Source organism: Rhincodon typus, chromosome 24 (assembly GCF_021869965.1).
Source record: "Rhincodon typus isolate 14 chromosome 24, sRhiTyp1.1, whole genome shotgun sequence".
NCBI classification, from domain to species: domain Eukaryota; kingdom Metazoa; phylum Chordata; class Chondrichthyes; order Orectolobiformes; family Rhincodontidae; genus Rhincodon; species Rhincodon typus.
The window spans coordinates 24,424,129-24,448,587 of record NC_063355.1 but is presented as its reverse complement, the minus strand read 5'-3'; the positions used below and the strand labels follow the sequence as shown (position 1 = coordinate 24,448,587).

General features: G+C 38.8%; 1 protein-coding gene across 1 annotated transcript; it reads left to right on the top strand.

The window, feature by feature from the left end:
- The first annotated feature begins 12 nt into the window (after positions 1–12).
- On the top strand, positions 13–24,459 carry LOC109917279 (protein phosphatase targeting COQ7). The gene is made up of 6 exons (XM_048611484.1): positions 13–582; positions 10,113–10,292; positions 13,085–13,283; positions 19,638–19,761; positions 20,982–21,111; positions 21,973–24,459. The coding sequence occupies exons 1-6, from the start codon at positions 381–383 to the stop codon at positions 22,029–22,031; spliced, it is 894 nt and encodes a 297-aa protein (XP_048467441.1). The 5' UTR covers positions 13–380; the 3' UTR covers positions 22,032–24,459.

The window sequence follows — 24,459 nt, the reverse complement described above, 5'->3', positions numbered from 1 at the left end:
AGCGTTGGATGACGCACTGGTCAGTTCCAATGACGCGCGTGCGCGGGGTTGGTCACGAGAGCCGTGAATTGGAAGTGGAGTGCCGTAACGTTCAGATGAGCAGTCAGTGTGATCGCGGCCGATAGTGTTACGTTTTGCGTAAGGAAGATGGCGATTCTCGGGCTGCAGTTCGACGGAGCCGGCCGCGTCAACCTGAAGAACAGACTTTAAGTGACGAAAGTGTATATGTCTTGGAGAGGAGAGCAAAAAAGTAGGAGCGAATCGAGAACGTGAAGCTGCGTGTTTGTGTGCGTCGCCGTTGCGAGAGTGAGCGGAGTGTGTCCGCAGTCTCTGCCTCTCTGGGCTTCAAGGTGCCGCTCAGGACCCTCAGGGGTGTAGGGATGTTTTCTGTTTTGTCCTATGGAAGACTGGTGGCCAGAGCAGTATTAGGAGGACTCTCCCAGACGGATTCTCGGGATTATAGCCTGGTTACAGCCAGTTGCGGCTTTGGGAAGGACTTCAGGAAAGGGATATTAAAGAAGGGAATGTGTTATGGAGATGATGCGTGTTTCATTGCCCGGCACAGAAGCGCTGATGTTTTGGGTAAGTGGGTGACTTCATTTATTTATTTTCATTAAGTAAGCAGCAATGTTTTAAAACAAAACATAAACGAAATGAATAGGTTGAGGCAAGTGTGGTATTGTGGCATACGAAAGGCCCTGCTCAGCTTCGACAAGAATAGAAAGACAAAATTCTACCAGCGTAAAACGCCCTTTTGTTGGATGAGAAATATCATAATGTGTTAAAGCGTTGTTTTATTTCCGAAACTCACCGACGTGTTAGTCTGCAGTCAGTGCCTATTGAATAAGTCATGGCTTTTTTTTTTTAATGTCTCTCATGATTTTATGGTAACGTATGAAAGTAACTTTTTAGTTTCTTCCCACCCTCCGTTCGTTAAAAATCAAGTCGAAAGTTAACTTTCTAAATGCGAGCAAACGTCTCTCGGATTATGCCTACACGTGGGTCGGTTTGTTTTGATGAACCATGAAAATCATGACGGGGGAAGTATTGGAGATTCTTTTCGTCTTTGTTGCAAATTAACTAAATTTCCACGGTTGAATGAAAAACTGAATATTAACATTGAAACTGTACTTCAATATAATGTGACTTTGAACAAGCTTCTATGTTTGGACCGGCGGACTGAGGCTGACTTCCGCATTTGAAAGCCGCAGGAAATGTGAAATCGACTACATGTTGCAATTTATGTGACTTTGAGGTTGTATACTTTGAAACATTAGGAGCAATGAAGTGATTGATTTAATTAACTTGATCTGTGCTTTAGTAAAATTATAATGGTAAACATTTAGAGTATACATGCGCAATGAAAATCTACGCAAATAGAACGAGTGTCTTTTTAGAAATGCGAGTGTATCCCAAGGACTGCAGCGTTTCAAGGGCAATTGGGGATGAGCAACAAACGCTGATGTAGCCAGCAATACCTGATTATCCCACGAACAAAAAATAGAAAAATTATATTAAACCTGTTTTCAAAAGTGACGTGTCATTGCCCTCTTGAAACGTACTGTTTTTGTGTGCATTTTTCACAGCGCACCATTTTAAAATTTGACAGCATCTGCAGAGTTGTCGCTAATCCTGAAAACTTAATTATGCGTGACTGAAAATTAGGACTGTCGGGTTGAAATTGATTTTACAGCTGACAGAATAGTAGCTATTGTATAAACATTAATCCATCATTAATTTATTTTGCATATTTACAAAGATGAAAAAAACATTACTGCCTAGGTTAATATTTCCCTCATGTTTTGATCTTGAATAATGGAGGGATCAGTGTGTCTAGTTTGGAATTGTTTTGACAACTTATGCTGATATTTAAAGAGCTTGTGTTCAGTTAAGGAAACGTACCAAATACTTTGTCAAGTTATTTGAGTTGCACCCATAATTTCTGCTTTTACAGGCCCTTAGGTTATTTTACCCATGCCTCCCTGTCTCATAGTCTGTTGATTCTCTGTCAGGGTGATCCACATCAAAATCGTGAATTCTGCTTCTCTAGGAAGTAAGATCTTTGATTAGGCAAGAGAAATTGTTTATCTACATTTGAAGTCTTTTACCTACAGTTTTCTTCCTGTTGGCTTCCAAAAGAAATAAGATTATGAACATTTGTCATTGTAATTACAATCCCTCCCTCAACCCAACCTAATCCATCCAGTGGAGCTATTGCAGTACCATCATTGCGAGTTTGTATAAATCATCGTAAGAGTTCAATCTTCCACTTGTATACTGACAAGCCTTTTACTACTTGACTCTTCAACATTGCCCCTATCAAACTATGTGACTTGGGTTCAGAATTGCATAATCTGTATTTATTTCCATTTAAATAATTAAAAAGTCAAGTCCTCACCTCGAACTCTACTTTTCCTTCATCACTGCCAAGACAGTTCACAATCTAATTCAGAGATTCTATTTGAATTGGAGTTGAGCTTTTGGCCCTTTAACTGTTCTACAACACAGGCCTCTTCTACATTTGTCATTATGCTGGCCTCGGATGTTTTTTCCATCATCGAAAATGTACAAAGTTAGACAGTAATTTATTGAAGGATTTCAGGCTGCATTTATATGGGAGCTACTATTCTCTGTTAGCTATAAAATCAATTTTAAGCTGTCATATTGAAAATTTTGTGGATGCTTTTGTCCACCCCAAGAGTTGACTGTTTCAATCCTGACCTAGCTGGTCTTTTACCTTCTACTCTCCAAATATTTCAGCTCATCTAAAACTACCAGGATCCTATTCTATATCAGATCCCACCTTTCTATTTGCCTCTGTCTTTTCTCACCAGTATACTGCAACAGCCATGGACCCTCAGAGCATACTAGCAGGGGTACTGAAGACTTGAGCTCCAGAGTAAGCCATGCCCCTGATCAGCCTTGACATCTAACTTTGAGAAATTACTCACGTATATCCTGTACGCACAAGGCAGGACACATCCACTCTAGCCAATTACTGCCTCTTCATTCTGCTCTCTATCAGCAACAGTGTGACGGATGGGTTGTAAACAGTGCCATCAAGCAACAGTTGTTCAAGTAAACTCATTAACATTCAGCTTTTGTCAGGGCAAATTGGCTGCTGACCTGATTAGAGCCGTGGTCCAAATTATGTTGGAGAAAAGAGCTGAATGCAAGGTGCTGATTCTCCTGGAAATCAAGGCAGCAATTGACCGCTTATGACTTTAAAGAACTCTTTCATTTTAAAAAAAATTGCTAGCAATGGGAATTGTGGGGGCAGCCATTTTTGATTCAGACTTAACCTGAATAAAGATGGTCTGAGACCAAAACTCTGAGTTCCTTAACCCAGTATCTGACCCCACTGCTTTATTAATGACCTTCTCTCCGTTATGAATGTTTGATTGCAAATGGTTCTGAACGTTTTTCAGTGACTTAGATGCTGAAGCAGCTTGTGTCCATATGCTACAAAAACTAGCATTCGGGCTAAGTGATGAGTAATATTTAGGCCACAAGTGCCAGTAAGGACGGTCTGTCTGACACAATCTCCACTTGATGCTTAATGCCATTTTCACCTCTACTTCCCCAATATTGACATCTTGGAGTTTCTGTTGACCAGAAACTGTATAGGTCCAGGCATATAAATACTGTGGTTATAAAACCAGGTCAGTAATTATGAATTCTGTGGTGACTACCTTTCCTGTTGATTTCTAAAAGTCTGTCAGTGATATTCATAGCACAAGTTTCTCGAGTGTGACGAAAGATCTCCCCTGCATACCAAGAATGAATATAGCTCTAAAGCTTGACACCATCCAAGTCAAAGCAGCTCATACGATTGACACTGTATCCGACAATTTAAGCAATGACTTCCTCCAAGCTATATACTATCCTGGAACTATATCACTGGAGCTTCAATGTTGTTGGATAAAAATACTAGGATTGTAGCAGTTTGAGAAAGCAGTTCACCTTCACAAAAGCAACAAATACTAGCTCAACCAGCAACACCCACATCCAATAAAAGAATATCTAAAATAATTTGCATTGGCTGTCATTTCCTCAATCGGAGATATCATCAACTTTGTCTCCAGGTACTTGGTTTGGTTATGACCTTATTATCCACAATGCTTTTTGTGGTCTGAGTGATAGTTCTGTAACATACTTCTCATTTCAGTGAATTCCTCCATTAGGCATTTTGTCTTCCCATATTTTCTAGTTTGAGTCGGTCAACTTATTTGAATTAAATTCCAGTTACAGTTGTTTAAAAGCTGGTTCTGAACCCTCTTTCTTTGTTTCAGACAAATGGTGTTTAATGTGGTACAATATAGTAAAATATTTTAACTGACTCAGCTGGTGTGTAATTTTATGCTTGCAAATTATTCCTGCTCAATTTTCCTTTGTCAGATGTACCTACTAGAGAAGGTGCAAAACTTGATCAACTCTTGAGAAATAAGACAGGGCAGGTGACTGAGGTGTCAGTGGGGCAGCACTTTGGGTCCAATGACCATAATTCTATTAGTTTTAATAGTGATGGAAAAGGATAGACTGGATCTAAAAGTTAAAGCTTTAAATTTGGAGGAGGGCTAATTTTGACAATATTAGCCAAGAACTTTCAAGAGTTAATTGAGAGCAGATGTTTGCAGGTAAAGGGACAGCTGGAAAATGGGAAGGCCTCAAAACTGAGATAATGAGACCAAATACAGAAGTTGCTGGAAAAGCTCAGCAGGTCTGGCAGCATCTGTAAAGAGAAAATCAGAGTTAATGTTTTGAGTCCAGTGACCCTTCCTCAGAACTGGACCCAAAACCTTAATTCTGATTTCCTCTTCACAGATGTTGCCAGACCTGCTGAGCTTTTCCAGCAATCTGTTTTTGTTCCTGATTTACAGCATCTGCAGTTCTTTCGGTTTTTGAGATAACGAGAGTCCAGAGAGAGTGCATTCCCGTTAGGATGAAGGGCAAAGCTGATAGGTGCAGGGAATGCTGGATGACTAGAGAAATTGATGTTTTGGTCAAGTAAAAGAAGGAAGCATAAGTCAGGTATAGACAGCAGGGATCAGGTGGATCCCTAGAAGTGTATAAGGGCAGAAGGAGTATACTTAAGGAAATCAGGAGGGCAAAAGGGGACATGAAATAACTTTGGCAAATAGGGTTAAAGAGAATCCAAAAGGATCCTACAAATACATGAAGAACAGAAGGGGTAACGAGAGACAGAATAGGGCCCCTTAAAGATCAGCAAGGCCCACCATTGTGTGGAATTGTAGGAGCTGAGGGAGACTAAATGTGTTTTGCATCCATGTTTACTGTGGAGAAGCATATGGAAGATAAAATGTGGAGAAATAATGACCTCTTGAAAAATGTCCATATTACAGAGGAGGAGGTGCTGAACATCTTAAAATGCATAAGGGTGGATAAATCCCCGGGACCTGATCAGGTGTACCCTAGAGGTGAGGGAAGTGATTGCTGGGCCCCTTGCTGAGATATTTGTATCATCGATAACCACAGGTGCTGGAAAACTGGAGGTCGGCAAACGTTGTGCCTCTATTTAAGAAAGATGGTAAGGAAAAGCTAGGGAATTATAGACTGGTGAGCCTGACATAGGTGGTGGGCACATTGTTGGAGGGAATCTTGAGCGACATGATTTGCATGTATTTGGAAATGCAAGGACTGATTAGGGATAGTCAACATGGCTTTGTGCATGAGAAATTGTCTCACTAAATTGAGTTTTTGAAGAAGCAGCAAAGAGGATTGAGGGCAAAGCAGCGGATGTGATCTATGTGGACTTAAGGCGTTTGATAAGGTTCCTCATGGTAGACTGGTTAGCAAGTTAGATCACAGGATACGGGAAAACTAGCTATTTGGATATAGAACTGGCTCAAAGGTAGAGGACAAGGTGGTAGTGGAGGATTGTTTTTCAGACTGGAGGCCTGTCACTGGCAGAAGAAGTGGTAGAGACTGGTACAATTACAACATTTAAAAAGCATCTGGATATATGGACTTGAAGGTTTTAGAAGAATATGGGCCAAATGCTGCAAATGGGACGAGATTTATTTAGGATATCTGGTCAGCATGAGCGAGTTGGACTAAGAGTTTGTTTCCCTGCTGTATATCTCTGACTCTATTTTGTATTTTAGTGGCATGTAAGTTGGCTATACAATTGATGAGTCTTCTGTGATGCTGTAATGTTGGAAGCTACTGTACTAGTTTAAAGATATTGTAGTTAAATACCAAGGTATTGAATAATTTCAAACAATGAAAATGCTGCTGAAAATCGTCCAAATACGCAAACAAGTTAGGTGCAGAATAGTGGAGCAGAGCTGGACGAACACAGCAGGCCAAGCAGCATCATAGGAGCAGGAAGGCTGACATTTCGGGCCTAGACCCTTCATCAGAAAATTTTCTGATGAAGGGTCTAGCCCAATGGTATCAATGTGGATTTCACAAGCTTCAAAATCTCCCCTCCCTCTACCGCATCCCAAAACCAGCCCAGCTCGTCCCCGCCTCCCTAACCTGTTCTTCCTCCCACCTATCCCCATCTCCTACCTACTAACCTCATCCCACCCCCTTGACCTGTCCGTCCTCCCTGGACTGACCTATCCCCTCCCTAACTCCCCACCTACACTCACCTTTACTGGCTCCATCCCCGCCTCTTTGACCTGTCTGTTTCCTCTCCACCTATCATCTTCTCTATCCATCTTCTTTCCGCCTCCCCCTCTCTCCCTATTTATTTCAGAACCCCCTTCCCCTCCCCTACTTCTGATGAAGGGTTTAGGCCCGAAACGTCAGCCTTCCTGCTCCTATGATGCTGCTTGGCCCGCAAGGTTATGCACTTTGGCAGGAGGAATAGAGGAACTGAATATTTTTTAAATGGAGAAAGATGCAGCACAGAGGAATTTTGGGGTCCTTGTACTTGAATCTTAGACAACTAGCATCCAAGTTCAACAGGTGATCGGGAAGGTAAATAGAATGTTAAACTTTATTTCAAAGGGAATGGAGTATAAATATGAAGGATACTAGCTAAAAATATACAAGGCACTAGCCAGACCACAGCTGGTCTGAACAGTTTTGGTCGCCTTATCTGAGGAAAGATGTACAGGCGTTCGAGGCAGTCCAAAGTTACTTAGGTTGATGCCAAGACCTGTATTCACTGGAGTTTAGAATGAAACACAACCTTTATTGAAACAAGATTCTTGAGGGGCTCGACAGGATAAATGTGGAGAAGTTGTTTCCCCTTGTGGGGAAAGTCTAGGATCACAGGGCATAATCTTTAATAGATCAGCAATTTAAGATAGATGAAGAGGAAATTGTGGATTTCTTTCATGCAGAGGCCTGTTAATGCTGAGTTGTAAAGAATTTTAAGCCGGAGATGAACAGATCTTTAAGTGGTAAGGGAACTGATTGTTACGGGGTGGGGGGGGGGAATCCTCAACACTTTGTTGCCATCAGATTAGTCATTATCTCATTGAATTGCAGAGCAGACTCCTTGGGCAAAATGGCTTATTTCTGGTGTCTTGTGATTCTATCAGACTTTGTTTCTACTGCACTCTGCCTAGCAGCTTACATCTCTGAAAGCTGAGCTCATAGATTCTCTTGCATTTTCACTTTTGGGGTGGTTCCTGTGACATTTTTTGCTACTGTCCAATTAGTGCAATTTGTTGAGCAAGATTTTGAACTCCAGAAGCTGTTGGGGTGTATTGGACTGAAACGCTGCACATGTGGTTCAGAGCTTTTGACTGAAAAATGAAAGATTCAAACAAATCCTAAATCGTTTGCTTTCAATCACCACTGCTGTATTGCCATATTGGCCAAAACTCTGACCTTGTTGTCACATTGGAAAACAATTACAGATATACAGTAGTCTTTTTATAATTCATCAAGATCTATGTATTCTACGGCAGTTGGAGACTCATTGAAGGATGTGATGGGAGCTGTTGCATACGTTATTTTTGTCATCCCATGTGCTAAACCACCACCAGTTTGAGCTGCTGAAAGACAGATTGGCCTCCATTTATTCAAAATTGTGTACTTCATGAAATGTGCTGTCAGTCAGGCAAGGTTTATCAAATTGCTGAACCAGTTTGGAAGCTTTCTTGACAAAGGTGAACTGGACATTCTTCACAAATCAAATCAGTGACTTATTCATTTGTGCCTCATAAACCTTATTGAGTTCTTTGAGAAGGTGACCAAACAGGTGGATGAGGGTAAAGCGGTTGATGTGGTGTATTTGGATTTCAGTAAAGCGTTTGATAAGGTTCCCCATGGTAGGCTATTGCAGAAAATACGGAGGCATGGGATTGAGGGTGATTTAGCGGTTTGGATCAGAAATTGGCTAGCTGTAAGAAGACAGAGGGTGGTGGTTGATGGGAAATGTTCATCCTGGAGTTCAGTTACTAGTGGTGTACCTCAAGGATCTGTTTTGGGGCCACTGCTGTTTGTCATTTTTATAAATGACCTGGATGAGGGCGTAGAAGGATGGGTTAGTAAATTTGCGGATGACACCAAAGTCGGTGGAGTTGTGGATAGTGCGGAAGGATGTTGCAGGTTGCAGAGGGACATAGAGGTGGTAAATGGAGTTTAATGCGGAAAAGTGTGAGGTGATTCACTTTGGAAGGAGTAACAGGAATACGGAGTACTGGGCTAATGGTAAGATTCTTGGTAGTGTGGATGAGCAGAGAGATCTGTGTCCATGTGCATAGATCACTGAAAGTTGCCACCCAGGTTGATAGCGTTGTTAAGAAAGCGTACGGTGTGTTAGGTTTTATTGGTAGAGGGATTGAGTTTCGGAGCCATGAGGTCATGTTGCAGCTGTACAAATCTGGTGCGGCCGCACTTGGAGTATTGCATACAGTTCTGGTCACTGCATTATAGGAAGGATGTGGAACCATTGGAAAGGGTGCAGAGGAGATTTACCAGGATGTTGCCTGGTATGGAGAGAAGGTCTTATGAGGAAAGGCTGAGGGACTTGAGGCTGTTTTCGTTAGAGAGAAGAAGGTTAAGAGGTGACTTGATAGAGACATACAAGATGATCAGAGGATTAGATAGGGTGGACGGTGGGAGCCTTTTCCTTGGGTGGTGATGGCTAGCACGAGGGGACGTAGCTTTAAATTGAGGGGTGATAGATATAGGACAGATGTCAGAGGTAGGTTCTTTACTCAGAGAGTAGTAAGGGCGTGGAATGCCCTGCCTGCAAAAGTAGTAGACTCGCCAACTTTAAGGGCATTTAAATGGTCATTGGATAAACATATGGATGATGGAATAGTTTAGGTTAGATGGGCTTCAGATTGGTTTCACAGGTCAGCGCAACATCGAGGGCCGAAGGGCGTGTTCCGTGTTCCGAAATTTGTAGTGTGCTGCTGAGTGCAATTTTGAGAGATTGTTCAGCTTGGCTTCAAAATGTGGTCAAATTTGTGATTCACAGGCTTCAATCATTTCAGTCTGGCCTTTCAATTCACTCAAGATCTATCTACTCTGCTTTGCTTTGGGACAAAATTAAAAATGAGTGGAAGTGACCTCAATGTACATATGACCTGGAAATAAACCTGTTTATGCATCAAAGACTGACAAAAATATTGTGAAATGCCCTGACTAGAGATGACTATCCAGTTTTAAAAGTTACCAAGCTGTGCTTTTGTTTTGGACTGAACAGGGTTGTCTGAGTTAACATTCTCAACAACTACTTAAGTGCCATTCCAAGCTCTTAAATACACTGTTTCTCATAACTTCGCTCCAGATTCCAAAATTTGTTGAATGAAATTTTGAAGTATCATTGTGGTTTGGTAAAGCATGTGAAAAATGCAAGGTGTTTTCTATGAAAAGTAAATGTGGTTCAAACAATGTAACTTGGTCCCTTTGTAGATCGTCATTGACTTCCTTCCTTTTTGTGAAGACCTACGTAGAAGGAATGTTTCAAGTTTGAATTCAAAACCATCTCCCATGAGGTGAAATTTGAGAAACCAAAAAAAGTAAATGCTGGAAATGCCTTGTTTTAGCAAAGGCTCAACGTCCAATGTTTGTATCTGTTCTCTGTGCGGATAGTACTTGATCTGCTGAGTTTTAAATTTTCAAGCTTTTCTTTTGTTCCAAATGAATTTTAAATCTTTATGCAATTGATTTACTTCCAGGGGTGGCAGATGGAGTTGGTGGTTGGAGAGATTATGGTGTCGATCCTTCCCAATTCTCAGGGACCCTGATGCGAACGTGTGAGCGTCTGGTAAGGGAAGGACGTTTTGTACCAACTAACCCTGTAGGGATTCTTACTGCAAGCTATTATGAATTACTACAGAACAAAGTACCACTGTTAGGTAAGTACTGAATGTTGACTAGATTTGTTTTTGTATTTGTAAGGTTTTGCTTCCTTGTACTTTTAAGAATTGCCTTTTACCTCTATGCGCAGTGATTATTTTTTTCTTTGCACATATCGCAGGAATTGGGAACCAATTACTGTGAGCAATTACATAAACTTTAACTTGTTGTCAGAATCTTTTAGTTTTGACGCACTGCCATGGGCTTATGACTACAACCATGGGAAAAGTTCATTTTGGCCCATGCAGAATGGTGCTTGAAACTATATGAACACTCCATTGTCTAATTTGAAAGAGTATTAACTTAAGACAGCTACTCAACTTATTCACTTGATTTAAGCTCTGAAGTAAGTTGCAACTGCCCCCACTCACTGCAGTTGAAATTTCCCTACATTTGTCAAACTGCTTTCATTACGTACCTTTGCTGCTTACTCTTATACTCTTTTTCCTTGCAATCAAATTTGTACAGTCAAATTTGTATGCTCTTCAGCGAGTACTGCATCTTGCTTTTAGTTCCTCATGGCCAATGTTTTTGCATAGCATGTTGAAAGACACATAGTTTAAAACCGGAGCCATTCAGCTTGGGAACAATCCATTTAAACCATTAAACTTGGTTCAGAACATATCAATTATTTTATTACTTTTCCCTATGCTTTCTTCATTCCCTCTTGAATGTCCGCTTTAGTTGTCATATTCTAATCCTTTGCAAGCAGAATTTCCTTAGCCTTATGGTGCTCAATCTTGCAATTGTTTTGAGACTTTCTTATGCTGTCAAATATGCACCTAGTATTCTATCCATGTTTAAAATATTATTTTCTTTAAATTCATGCACTGATGTTGCCTTTCTAATGGTGCCAAACATAGAAAATTCTCAACTCTAAACTTTAATGTTTCTGAGGAACATTAGGATCGGCTAGATTTATAAAGATTAAAGCTGGGTAAAAATTGTGTAACTTCCCTTAAATCCATTCTGCTTCCAGTCTACTAATCTTATTTAAGAGGACATTTTTTGAATTTCTTTTGAACAACAGAACTTAAGGTCAGAAATAGTCCTCTGTGAACTATGTTCAGTAACATTCACGATACCTAATACTAAAGCAGTCAATGTTCATAAGACCTGGACAAAATACAGTCTTGGGCTGATTAAGTGGCAATTAACATTCTTGCCACAAGTGCTAAATATAACTGTCTGCAACAAAAATTCTGATTGTCATTCCTTAATATTCAACAGCATTACTGTTGCTGAAACTCCCACTTTCAAAATTCTGGGGGTCACCATTGACCACAACACTGAAAAGGTGAGAGACTAGGAATTTTGCAGTGAATAACTCAACTTCTGTCTCTCAAATGTCTGTCCACTATCTACAGGGAGCAAATCAGGAGTGTGATGGAATACAGTCTGTTTGCCGGGCTGAAAGCAGCTTCAATATTTGAGGATCTAGGACAGAACAAAGCAGACTGTTTGGCATCACACAATGGTAGCAATAGGTACCATCTGCAACATGGGCTGCACTAAATCACCAAAGCTCCTCCAGCACCTTCCAGGCCTGTCCCTTTGTCCACCTGGGAAGGATGAGGGCAGCAGATTCATAGGAATACCACCACTTGCAAGATCCCCCTCCACACCCCACACCACACTAACTTGGAAGTATATCACTCTTCCTTTACTGTCAGTAAATCATAAGCTGTGTGGAAAGTGGGAACAAATTATTATCTGGTTATTGTTACAATCCTAGTAGAGATGGACCAAAACGTTTGGGAGTAATTTGAATACCTCAGTGATTAACTAAAAGAAATGATGCCACATGATTACAATTTTAAACAAAAACAAACTTTAAAGTAATTAAGCACAACGAATTTAACAGTTTATAACTATACAAATTTTCTAATGCCACAGCCTGAATCCATGGCAACAAGGCATGGTTGGGATGGTCTCAATTTAAATGCGAAATCATCTTTCACCTTCAAAAATTCTTTGACTCTGACCCGTCTGAATAATTTGAGTTTTTGATAATCCCACCAAGGAACTCCCTTCTTTACCAACCGCTTTTAACTTCCATCTGGGAGCCATGTAAATAATTGAAATCTTTTATTGAGTTAACAATTGCTACTGACTCTACCAAGAGATCCAGAAGTGGGTCAGCTCTGTTTAAGTTTTCTGACTTCTAATTCTGATCTTGCTAAATTGATGCACTAGACTGTGATTACCCCTATTCTGTTTTATAGTTCCTCAACGAAGTGTTTCAATTTATCTATATTTAATGCTTGAATCTCTTGTGAACTGTTATATTCCTAAAAAATAAATTGTATCTAAAAATATGTTTTAAGAAGTTAGATTTACAGTAGTTAAACAATGTACATGAAATTTGGGCCATGGGTGGTTAAATGTTAGTCTTAAAGGGGTACTGTGGGATTCTTTGAGTCAAACGGCCGTTTCTCACTAATTTTTTGTATTCTCAGTCATCCAAAGTTGCATTGTGTAGTTAAATCTATACTGATTGACCTGTTGGATACTTGAGCTATACCTTCAAACAAATGTGCAGATTTTTGTTGAAGCCATAGTCCTGTCTGTGATAAAGGGGTACCTCTCAAGCTTTTGTCTAAAGGTAATTAAGTTCTCTTTTTTTTTTAAGACCCATGTGTTGGTCTGCCATTAAAATGAGCAAATGTTGATATCAGTAAAGGCTTTTTAATCATTTAGTGACTGCAGTAATTTAAGTTATTAGTTTTGTATTATGTTTGACCATTATCTTCCATTTGTTCTGTGTAATTTGGTCCTTTTCTCTTTGTAGGGAGTAGTACTGCTTGTTTAGTTGTTTTGGACCGTAGTAATCATCAATTACACACAGCAAACTTGGGAGACTCTGGCTTCTTGGTGGTTCGAGGTGGCGAAGTGGTTCACCGGTCAGATGAGCAACAGCACTATTTTAACACCCCTTTCCAACTGTCAATAGCACCACCTGAAGCAGAAGGCGTTGTCCTGAATGACAGGTACTGGGTTTTAATTAAATATGTTTCTTAATTCATTCACAGGATGCGGGCTTTGCTGGCTAGGCCAGCATTCATTGCCCATCCCTAATTGGCTAGAGGGCAGTGTCTGGAATCACATGTAGGCCATGGTGGAATTTGAACCTGGGTCCCCAAAACATTAGCTGAGTTTCTGGATTAATAATCTAGTGATAATATCACTAGGCCATTGATATATCAAGTGCCCCATTGTGGAAGAAAAAATACAATTAAATGGCATTTAATTCCATAACTTTTGTAACTCTTAAAATAAGTTTACTGACTTTGAAATTTCATGGTGGCAAACCGGTTAGAACTTTTTCCTTTCTGGTTACCACTTTGAGGAATACTATCTACCAAGTTAGGGTTCCATCAGGTTTTTATCAGACATAGCAGTATGTTATGGTGGCTTCACCATTAATTTTTGTGGACTTTTAGCTTGAAGGATTATGAATATCTGGATTTTTTTTTTTCTTTAAGAGATCGCTGAAAGGCCAGTAAACATCTTTAACAAAGCATTTGTTGAAAGTGACATGTTGCGATAACTGTTTATTACGGATCCACTTCCTGGGTTTACTACTGATAGGTTGCACCTTCTGCTTTTGGAAATGGCATTTTTCAGTTGCCAACCAAATCGAATCTACAACATTGTGTGCTTATGTTTGTGAGAAACCACCTTGTTAAAACTAAACCATGATCTATCCAGCCAGATTTCAGTCTGGGATCTTACTTTTCCAGTAATAACATCAGCTGGGACAATAACAATGCTATGTTGATTCACTTGATGCTTTGTGTTAGTGTAGGGAGAATTTTTGTAAAGGAGTGGAATTAGAGTTGGCAGGGGCAGCACAGTGGTTCAGTGGTTAGCACTGCTGCCTCACAGTGCCAGGGACCCAGGTTCAATCCCATCCTTGCATGACTATCTGTGTGGAGTTTGCACGTTCTCCCTGTGTCTGCTGTGTATTCTGGTTTCCTCCCACAGTCCAAAGATGTGCAAGTTAGGTGGACTGGTCATGCTAAATTACCCAGTGTTCAGGGACGTGTAGGTTTGGTGCGTAGGCCATGGGAAATGTAGGGATAGGATAGGGGATGGATCTGGGTGGGACGCTCTTCAGAGGGTCAGTGTGGACTTGTTGCACCAAATGGCCTGTTTTCACACTATAGGGATTCTAAGTCTAAGTTCATCTCTGGCTCATACAGAAGATTTACCTTATGCTATCCAAGATCAAACTCATCAAAATGATGGAGAAACATTCTTAGGGCAGAAATAATAGCTTCAGCTCTCTCGACATTTAACTGGAGAGATTTGCAGTTTATTTCTGAATTCTAGATAATCATTTTTACAGTGTAAAGGAAGTTCAGCAGTGAGACAAGTGGTGGGTTGGTCAGTCTGTATATCAACGCAAGTGGATGTTGACTGGTCACTGGTTTTTTTTTTTCAAGGATCATTTTAGAAGAGAGCCAAGGCCCAGTCCTTGGAACTCTGGAAAAGATTTACAGGGTTGGAAAGAGAAGCTGTTGCTTTACTTGGCATTTAATGAATACATAAGAGTGGAATCAAGCTGGGGAAATTCACTAAACTGGATTGCAGGAGAGGCAGTGGGCGAAGATGGTTTAACTAGATGAAGATAGCTTGCAGAGCACACCAGCGCTCAATGTACGAGAGGGGGCAAGCTGTTTCACCCTGCAAAAGCTTCCAAAACACTGGATTAAACCACAAGGGTAATTGCTTATAGAGGTCATCCATATTTGAGACACAATCTGAGGGGGACTGCATTTCTGATCACAGGTGTTGTCTTGCACTGCAATCACATGAAACCAGTGAAGGCAAGTGGCTGCAGTAAATATGTCACTGGGATTTTTGCTCTTGATTGGACATATGGGGTTTTCATTGGAAATTTTAAAACTGTCAGCAAATAAATACCTAGAACCGACTGAGAAAAAACTTGAAATCAGTGATATAATTAATTCCTTGAAAATTAATAATGAATCTGTGGCTCAAGTCTACTTAAATTCAGCAGTCACTTTTGGGGGGGAAAATGTAATCAATGCTCTTATAATGAACACTGTCAATTGTGAAACTGAAATCTGAGATGCAGTAAATAGGATAGTAACTGCCTAGTTAATATAGTTCAGCTGTGAACTCAACAGTCTGCACAAGGTGTGCTTAGGATGATGGCATTTTTGGAGTAGAATTCTGTTGTTTGACTCTTGTAAACTAGTGCCCTGTTGTGCCAGTTTAAATGCTATGGTAATTATGAAATTATCGCTTTCCTATGGGTTGTGCTTTTTAAGAGGATTGATAGTTGAGGATATTAATTCTTCCAATTCTGCTTGAGATTCCAAACATCCCAAGTGCCAACACTAATGAGAGGGTATGGTCATTAGGTGATGTAATCACATCGTAAAGGAGCTGATGGGAATGGGAAAAAGTACCCCCTAAATTGCAAGAGTCCTCTAGAATGGGTGGAGTGTGATTTTTGATCCCTGCAGACAAAGAAGGTTAATGCTGTCAGTAACCTTTTTTTGGTGCTGTGGGAAGGACATTATCTTTTTGAATCACCTGGACTCTTGCCTATTTTTGGAAGACCTTGGAATTAGATCCAGCAATGATATCAGTCAATTTAACTTGTTCACTTTAGGTACTCATGTGAGCAAGAAGATTAGCATTGCTGAGCATTTTTATTTTAAAGGAATGTATTTCGGAGAAGTCAAAAATCATGGCTGCTCATGTGATCCCAAGTTCAGATTCCAGTCACTGAAATTTTCCAGCAGCACATAATGTACTGTAAAGGAAAGTAAACCTATATCTGGCACAATATTCTTCGTATGTTGCTTGTGAAAATTAAAGGAGTTTGATACTGAAGAGTCTCCATATGGTATTATCAATTATAAAGCAAAAATGGACGACATGTGCCAAACTCTTCATAGTTTACAGAACTGAAAATTAGTTTGCATGAAATAATATTGAAGGAATTCCAAGGGTTTAAGAAGCAGTAAATGTGGTTAAGCAGCAGTGATTGCTTTGATCAGTGTTGTCTGAAAGAGGAAGAAACTTCCACAAAAGTTTAAATTTATCGAGGGCATTTAGCTCTTTCCATGATGCACATGATAAACATCTAGCTATTCAATTAATTCTGAGTTTAACAACTTTTCCTGATGACCCATTCCAACTACTGCCTCAAGATACTGATGTTTCAGTTTTTCTTTCTATTGCAGTGGTTCTAAGCATGCTTGATTTACCATGGATTGTGGTATGCAAGGCAACCTGATGTAAAAGATTACTCCTTTTTGTAATGTCCCAAAATTGTTTGTGCATATACTTGACATACAAGTCAACACCCCTCATCCCTCTTTTTAAGTACCCACATGTTATACTGTTTAATTGCTGGCTGTGGATTTTCTTCATCCTACACAAACACATTTTACATGGTACACTAGATACTAGATGTATTGCAAAGATGAACTTAAGTTTAAGACATGTCTCAAATGGAAGCATACGCATCCACTGTTCCATTTTATGTGCCCAATGGAGAGAGCATGACAGCATGCCAGGAGCAGCACCAGGCATACCTAAAAATGAGAGATCAATCTGGTGAAGCTACCAAAAAGGGCTACTTGTATGTCAAATAGCATAGGCAGCAAGTGATAAACAGAGCTAAGTAATTGTACAACCAATGGATCAGATCTAAGCTCTGTAGTCCTGCAACATCCAGTTGTGAATGGTATTGGGAGGTGGCTCAACAAACAAGAGCCCAACCCAACACCATGCATTGAGTGGTTGACTCTGGGTCTGTACTGAATGGAGTTCAGAAGTATGAGGAGGGATCTGATTGAAATTTACAGCATGCTGAGAGACCCGGATAAAGTGGGTATGGATATGATGTTTCCACTAGGAGAGATTAGGACCTGAGGGACCAGCCTTAGAGTGAAGGGATGGCCCTTTAGAACAGAGATTAGGAGGAATTTCTTCCACTAGAGATGGTTAATCTCATTGTCGCAGAGTGCTATGGAAGCCACGGAGGTCAATCATCACAGCGGCGGGAAATCTCTGCAGAATTTCCTCAGGGTAACGTCCTTGGCCCAACCATCTTCAGTGACCTTCCCTCCATCATAAGGTCAGAAGTGGAGATGTTCACCGATGATTGTACAATGCTCAGCAGCATTCGCAACTCCTCAGATACTGAAGTAGCCCATGTTCAAAGATCTGGACAATATCCAGGCTTGGGCTGATAAGTGGCAAGTAACGTATATGCTGCACAAATGCCAGGTAATGATCATCTGCAATGAGAGAATCTGAAAAACCACTGCCCTTTGTCTTTCAATGGATGGGGGAGGCAGCTCAAACAACAGTCAAGCTTGGCAACATCCAGGCCAAGCAGCCCGCTTGATTGGCACCATAAGCATCTACTCCCCCCTCCACCGAAGCTCAGCAGTAGCAGTATGTACTATATACAAGGTGCACTGCAGAAACTCACCAAAGATCTTCAGACAGCACCTTCTAAACCCATGAGCACTTCAATCTAGAAGGGCAAGGGCAGCGGATTCATGGGAACACCACCACTTTCAAATTCCCCTCCAAGCCACTCACCACCCTGACTTGGAAATACGTCGTTGCTCCTTCATTGATGGGTCAAAATCCTAGCCTTCCCTCTGTAAGGGTATTGAGTCAATCTACAGCATGCGGACTGCAGTGGTTCAACACCACCTCAAGGGCAACTAGGATGGGCAATAAATGCTGGCCAGCCTGTGACATTCACAACTCATGAGCAAATTAAAATAAAACTCCACCTATGTGTGCACCTTCACTCTTTGGGGCAGAGGATTTCTTCAAGGTTTCACAGATTGAACTTTGTGCTGACACCTGTAATGCTTTCCTTATTTTGGCTGGTAGCCTTCATTTCTGCAGAAGGTTACGTTTTCCTCATTGTTCATCACTACAAGACACTATCGTCATTACTGTTACAGGGGGTTCTCCTATAATACATGTTCCAGCAATGCGAATTGGTTATAACGTGATTGAAAAAATAAGGAAACGCTATTTGTAAAATGCGAACTTGTGATGACTATAATGCAATTCCATCACGTATGGATTGTTTGTCATAAACCTCAAATATAATATCACACAACAACCGACTTATTAGGAAAATATCTGAAGTCTTATTTTGAAGAGTTTATGCTAAACACATTAAATGCAGCAGCATTATTTAAAAATGTAGCTCATTTAATAGAAGGGAATCGAACGTTAAATTGATGGTATAAGTAACAAGTGAAGTATAGTTTAAAATAATGAGCACTGTTGAAACATGCACCTTTGTGTGTAGTATTTATGACTAGATTTTGTTAGATACTTAATATGTAAGAATTTTTGAACTTGCTCATGCAAGTCATTTATACCAAAAGTTGTCTGTTACAATTTGGTGTTTTCCAGCACACTTTTGAATACAATGTTACTCAGGTTTACAATGCATTTTAATCCTACAATTAACTTCAATGCCGATGGGCTACGTAGGAAAAGTCAGATTCCTCTGCTTCACTTATCTGAAAATCTATCCAAAAGTCTGTTCCGATGGAATGTTAGGTCAGATCAGTATTTAAATGGAGGAGGGAATTTTACTAAAAATTGCCGACATAACAATTTTGGGGTAGTTTCATGGAGGGTGGCTGGCTGTGAGCTCTATCTCTCTCAATTTTGCACACCTCACCTCTGGATCATGCAGTAGTGACCATTGCTAGGATTTCCAGTGGCAGAACTCTTTGAAGCCCAGCTGTCACGTCATTGCAAATACAAAGTCAAATTCATAAATGTATTGCCTCTTTGCAGTTATATAACTGCATTATTACTGCAGCTGTAAGAATGAAGTTACACAGGTGAGGAAGATTTTGGAAAATACAATTGTCCTTTCATGCTCCCAACCCTGCTTTTCCCATAGGCCCCATTACTCATATAGCGCGATTTTCCATAACATGATGTTGTGCTGGAATACAACTGTCGCATTATAGGAGAACCCCCTGTACATATTTTTGCACTGCAGGGTCTAGATTTTTCTATGTCATGGCAACCAATCCTGTCCAGGACTGTGTAGCAATCTGAACAATTTTCTAGAGTTTAATCTTCACTATTTTTTCCAAGAAATTTATGCATCTTGTTTGGTCGGAAAATGTGATGTAAATTTAATAATTTTAAATCTTCAGTGCTTTCTAAATGACTTGTAATGAAATCTTAAGTTGTAAATCGGACAATTTCCAGCAATGGTTGGATTATAGCTTAAGGTAACGTGGAGATTTTATTGTAGAATCTAAATATGAAAACTTTGTTCAAATAAATTGTCTTCACAGCCCTGATGCTGCTGACAGTACTTCCATTGATGTTCAACTAGGAGATATCATCTTGACAGCAACTGATGGCTTATTTGATAACATGCCTGACTATATGATCTTACAGGAGTTAAAGAAACTGAAGGTATTTTTATGGCAGTATATATTTATCCTGCTTTTAAAAACTGCCAGTTCCTATTCAGCTGGTACAGATAAAAAGTCACCTTTGCTTTTTAAAAAAAAACTGATGTAAATCAGTCATTGTCACATTCCATTGACAATTTCATAAGAAATTAATGTAATGAACTAATTTTTCTGTTGAATTGAAATAAAATCTGATTTTCTAGATCTGTTCTAATAATCTGAGTTAATTCTGTTTTGTTTCAATCTCCATGGAAGAAAACACTATTAATATGAAACAAGTCCTATTACTGTATAGTTTTTCATTATTTTTGTCAGGGACCTGCTTCATTTTGCTTTCTGGATGTCTTCCCTAATTAACTTCGAAACTTTAATATTATTATATTTTGTTTTCATTACAAGGGTTGATGTGAGGAGTACCTTGTTAGATATTGAGTGGTAATCCATGGAATGTTCAGTTGAGTTTTTACTTTTTGGTCACTCGAAGACAGATTTGTTTAATGACAATGTGTTTTTACTGCAGACATTCATCTAGTGTGTAGCATAAGTTCCTACTTTCATCACTAACTTATTTGATTTTGAATTAAAGTAAAAGGTAAATGTTTTTTAATCCGTCTGAGATGTATTAAATTCTACACAGCAAAACTGATTTTCCCATTTGCTGCTATGCTTGTTATTTTGAGCATATTTGACATTGTGTAAAGCTGAAATGGGAAAAATGTCATACAGCTATGATTTAAACTGAAAAGACCATGTAAATGCAACATTTACAAGTCTAAACAGACAATCCAGTATGCCACCAAAAGAATGCTGCATTGTCAGAGATGGCATGTTTTGATGAGATGCTAAACTGATTAGATGTGTTTTTTTAAATCCCATAATACATAATAACTTCAGTTAACTTCAGTCTCTTAGTCAGTGTTTAACTAGCAAATCAACATCAAAAAAATGCAAATTAGCCAATCACTTTAAAATTGTCTGTGAGTACTTGCTATGTGTGAAATGGTTAGTGTTAACCTCAATTTATAACAGTAATCGTACAACAAAAGTATATCAATGGCTTTTAAAGTACTATGAGATGTCCTGAGGTTTTGATGGGTGCTATATGAATCATGTCCAAAATGTCGCAACATGTTTTAGAATTGCATTTTTTTTAAAATTGATGTATTTTAAAAGGATGTATTCGTTGAGGTAAATCTAAATCTTGTGGCAATGTGATTGCAGAAGACCAATTATGAGAGCATTCAACAAACAGCAAGGAGCATTGCAGAACATGCTCATGAATTGGCATATGATCCAAACTATATGTCACCATTTGCTCAATTTGCTTGTGATAATGGACTGAATGTACGAGGTAAGATCATTAATTCATACTACGAGTATACTCATGGAAAATACTCTGCATTGGGGAAGAACTGAAATATGGAAATTTTAATTTTGTGCTTTGATGTAAAGAATTTCATTTTGAGGTTCTTTTTGTTACTTAGTGGTACTAAGCTAGTTGGGAAACTTTGAAGTTAGCTGGAAGATAGACCGTCTGCCAGCCTTCCTGGCTTTAACCTTAGAACAAGACCTTTTGTGCCATATATGTACTTCCTTTTGACCTCAAAGTTAAAAGGCCATGATGAATGCTGCTGTAAGTGTGGTGTTATTAGGATGTACCAAATTATTTTTGAGTTTGTATCAAAATGGTGGTCTCACTCAAAACAAATTTTTAACCTTAACAGATCATAAGTATAAAGATTTAAACGCCGCAGGTAACTATGTTTTGGTGCTGGACATTGATCTTGGTATCTAGTTTATGTATTCAATTAATTTTAACTCTAACTTTGGCCTTTGAATAATTAACGAAATAATGTTCTTGGGAGGTGTGTGGTGAGTGAAACTTGGTATGGTCATATCAGGTATTAAAAAACCCTAAATCTACACAGTATCTGTTCACTTGGTTCTGGTTGGTTATGAAATAGAGTCGTGCAAATAGGAGACACTCCCCCTCCAAAAAAATGCAAAGATTCTAATTACAAGGTTTAATGTATTGAGCCATTTTTCACCTGGTCTTTCCTGTGATCCTTTGTAATTTTGGTAGGAGCGATTATGTTTTTGTAAGGGAGTAAAAACTGAAGAGGTTTGTGAGCTGTGATTTAAAGGGTAAAAATATGTGTAAGTGTGTTTAAATGAAAAATTATTTGTAATGAAAATCACTTTTGTGTTCCAGGAGGTAAACCAGATGACATCACTGTTCTGCTGTCAATAGTAGCTGAATATACAGACTAATTACTTCAAAGCATAGACACTTTATCCTATTCCACTGCTTCCTGCTGGCAGGACCTTGTTTTCCCGACTACAAATTTTTAAAGACTAGTCATTCCCACAGCACAATTTCACTTCAGTTCCTGTGGATTTTTAATACTCAAACACTGTTTTGTCTGTATACTGCCAGCAAGTTTCTTCAAATCATCATAAATGTCCTTTATCAAGGGGGAAAAATATGAAAACCCCTTCCAGTACATTTTCAACAGTTTTGGTAATTCTGAAGGAATGTTGATTATCTTCTGTAGGTATGGTGGTGGATAATTTCTTGCCTGTGAAATTAGATGTTATATCCAGAGATGGGCACCAGTATGACTGGTCTTCAAAGAAATGTAACAATATTGAAAATTATTGATTATATTTACAATCACATAATAAAATGCTCGGACCCTAGAAACCTTTTGGATGTGATTTAATTTCTTGCCCAATAGCTGAAGGGTACTGAAAACTATTTTTGGGTGAACTAGCACAGCTGCCCTGAATAGAGAACAGTTGACTATCAAATATTTTAACATGTGTCCCATGAGTGATTAAAGCCATGTTTAACTTTATACATGATAAATCAGGTAACTTTTGAAAAAGATGTATTCAATGTAACTTGTTTTACAAATGTTCCTGTAGTCATTTTTCATTGTAGCTGTGCTATGTATACTATGACTTAATTTAAATCATTTACATGTACTGTGTACATGTTATTTCACTATTTAAATAGACATGCTTGTACCAGGCATTTCATTTTATATTTTGAGTTATATATAAGCCAGAACAATTTTTATTCTATTACTGGTTTTGCATAAATTGTTGGCATTTGTTTGGAGGTTGGATCTGAATTTTGTCTGAATGCTTTGGAACAGAATTGCTTTTTTTCTTAAATCCAGTATTTTGGTGAACAGACAGTACAAACATTTGAGCATTAATGGCATAATTAATAGACAAGTTTTTTTGTTTTTGTTAAAAGTTGTAAATTTCACAACTACAACTTGTCTTTGTATTATATAAGGTGACCAAAGTGTTTCACAAATTCTCAAAATAAAATATGTTCTGGCATCATGCCACAAATGTTAAGTTAGACAACTGAACACAGTCAAATTAGGTTTTAAAAAGTGTCTTAAAAAGGTGAAGTTGAGGTCTAGGGTGGGTACTTAAATGGAAAGACATTGACAAAAATTTAGTAGAAAATCAATTCTAAACTAAAGTACAGAAATGCATTTATCCCACTTGAAGATTAGTTATATTGGCAGAAATTGTTTTATAAAATGAACTTCTCCCTTGTATTTTTTTGTCACTATCTTAATTGTCAAACTAAAGCTGTAAAACAATTCAGTAGTAGTCTTCCTTATATTTCTAATTTGACTTGTTTGTGACCATACAAGAGTTTACGCTATCCACCGAATTTTGTTTTGAGCTTTCCTACCAGTTGTATGTATTAAGCTTCAGATAGATTAACCCAATCTGATGCAAAAATTAGATGTAGCTTAAGGTTTTTATCAATCAATATTATTTAGGTGAGATGTACTTTATTGATTGTGCACACTGTCCATTTCCTTGACAGGAAATTAAGTGGCTTTGACAACATGAGGCCTTAAATGACCAAAACATGGGATGGGGAGGAGGGACTTGTAGAGAATTCACCAGATGTTTGGTCCTCTTGGACCTTTTAATTGCTGTTTTGTTTTTATGGGTAATTTTACATGAATACATCTAAGTGCAAACATCATTTTGTAAGTGCAAAGTTCAAATTAACTGTTTGCCACACTTGAATGCTGGATTGCAAAATTAAACAAGCATGATTGTATTATTCATTGTGGGAAAAATACCCTTTCTCTTGGTCCTGTGTATACCAAAGACCGGAAGACCTTTCTCTTTCCCCACAAGACTTGTACTGTTTAAGCAATACTGTACTGAAACGTTTTTTAAATTTGCTTTGGGCTAGTGTTTTAACATTAGACTTTTACAATGCACTATTATAATTGTAGGAGATAGCTCTACTGGAGCTGAGTCTTCACTTTTAAAGAAAAGTAATATTCCTTGCGCACAAGTAAATTAATTGGATGCTCTTGGGTTGCAGTCTTGACAATATTCTTTAAAGGCAAGTTCTTTTAGTATAATTACTGCAATAACCAGGAAAGTTGTGAAAATTTACATCTTCCTCCAAGTTGGTTTGTTTTGAAAGAAGCATCAAAGAGTCATTGTGTCTATGTATGTAGACGTGATAACTTGGCAAGAAAAGGATACAACCCCTCTCAATGAAAGGGGATGTTTGATCACCTATGGAACTTTAGCTAGCATATGCTTTATTGTAACTTCAATAAAAATGCAGGAATAATTATGTAAATATGTTGGAAAGCTGTCCAAATGATATATTTAATAAAAGTATAGTATTTATAACTAA

Excerpts from the sequence above, each read along its gene's own strand:
- LOC109917279 (XM_048611484.1), top strand. The coding sequence starts at position 381 with ATGTTTTCTGTTTTGTCCTATGGAAGACTGGTGGCCAGAGCAGTATTA. Across the intron at positions 13,284-19,637 it reads GGCGTTGTCCTGAATGACAG|CCCTGATGCTGCTGACAGTA; the intron begins GTACTGGGTTTT and ends TTGTCTTCACAG. Across the intron at positions 19,762-20,981 it reads AGGAGTTAAAGAAACTGAAG|AAGACCAATTATGAGAGCAT; the intron begins GTATTTTTATGG and ends ATGTGATTGCAG.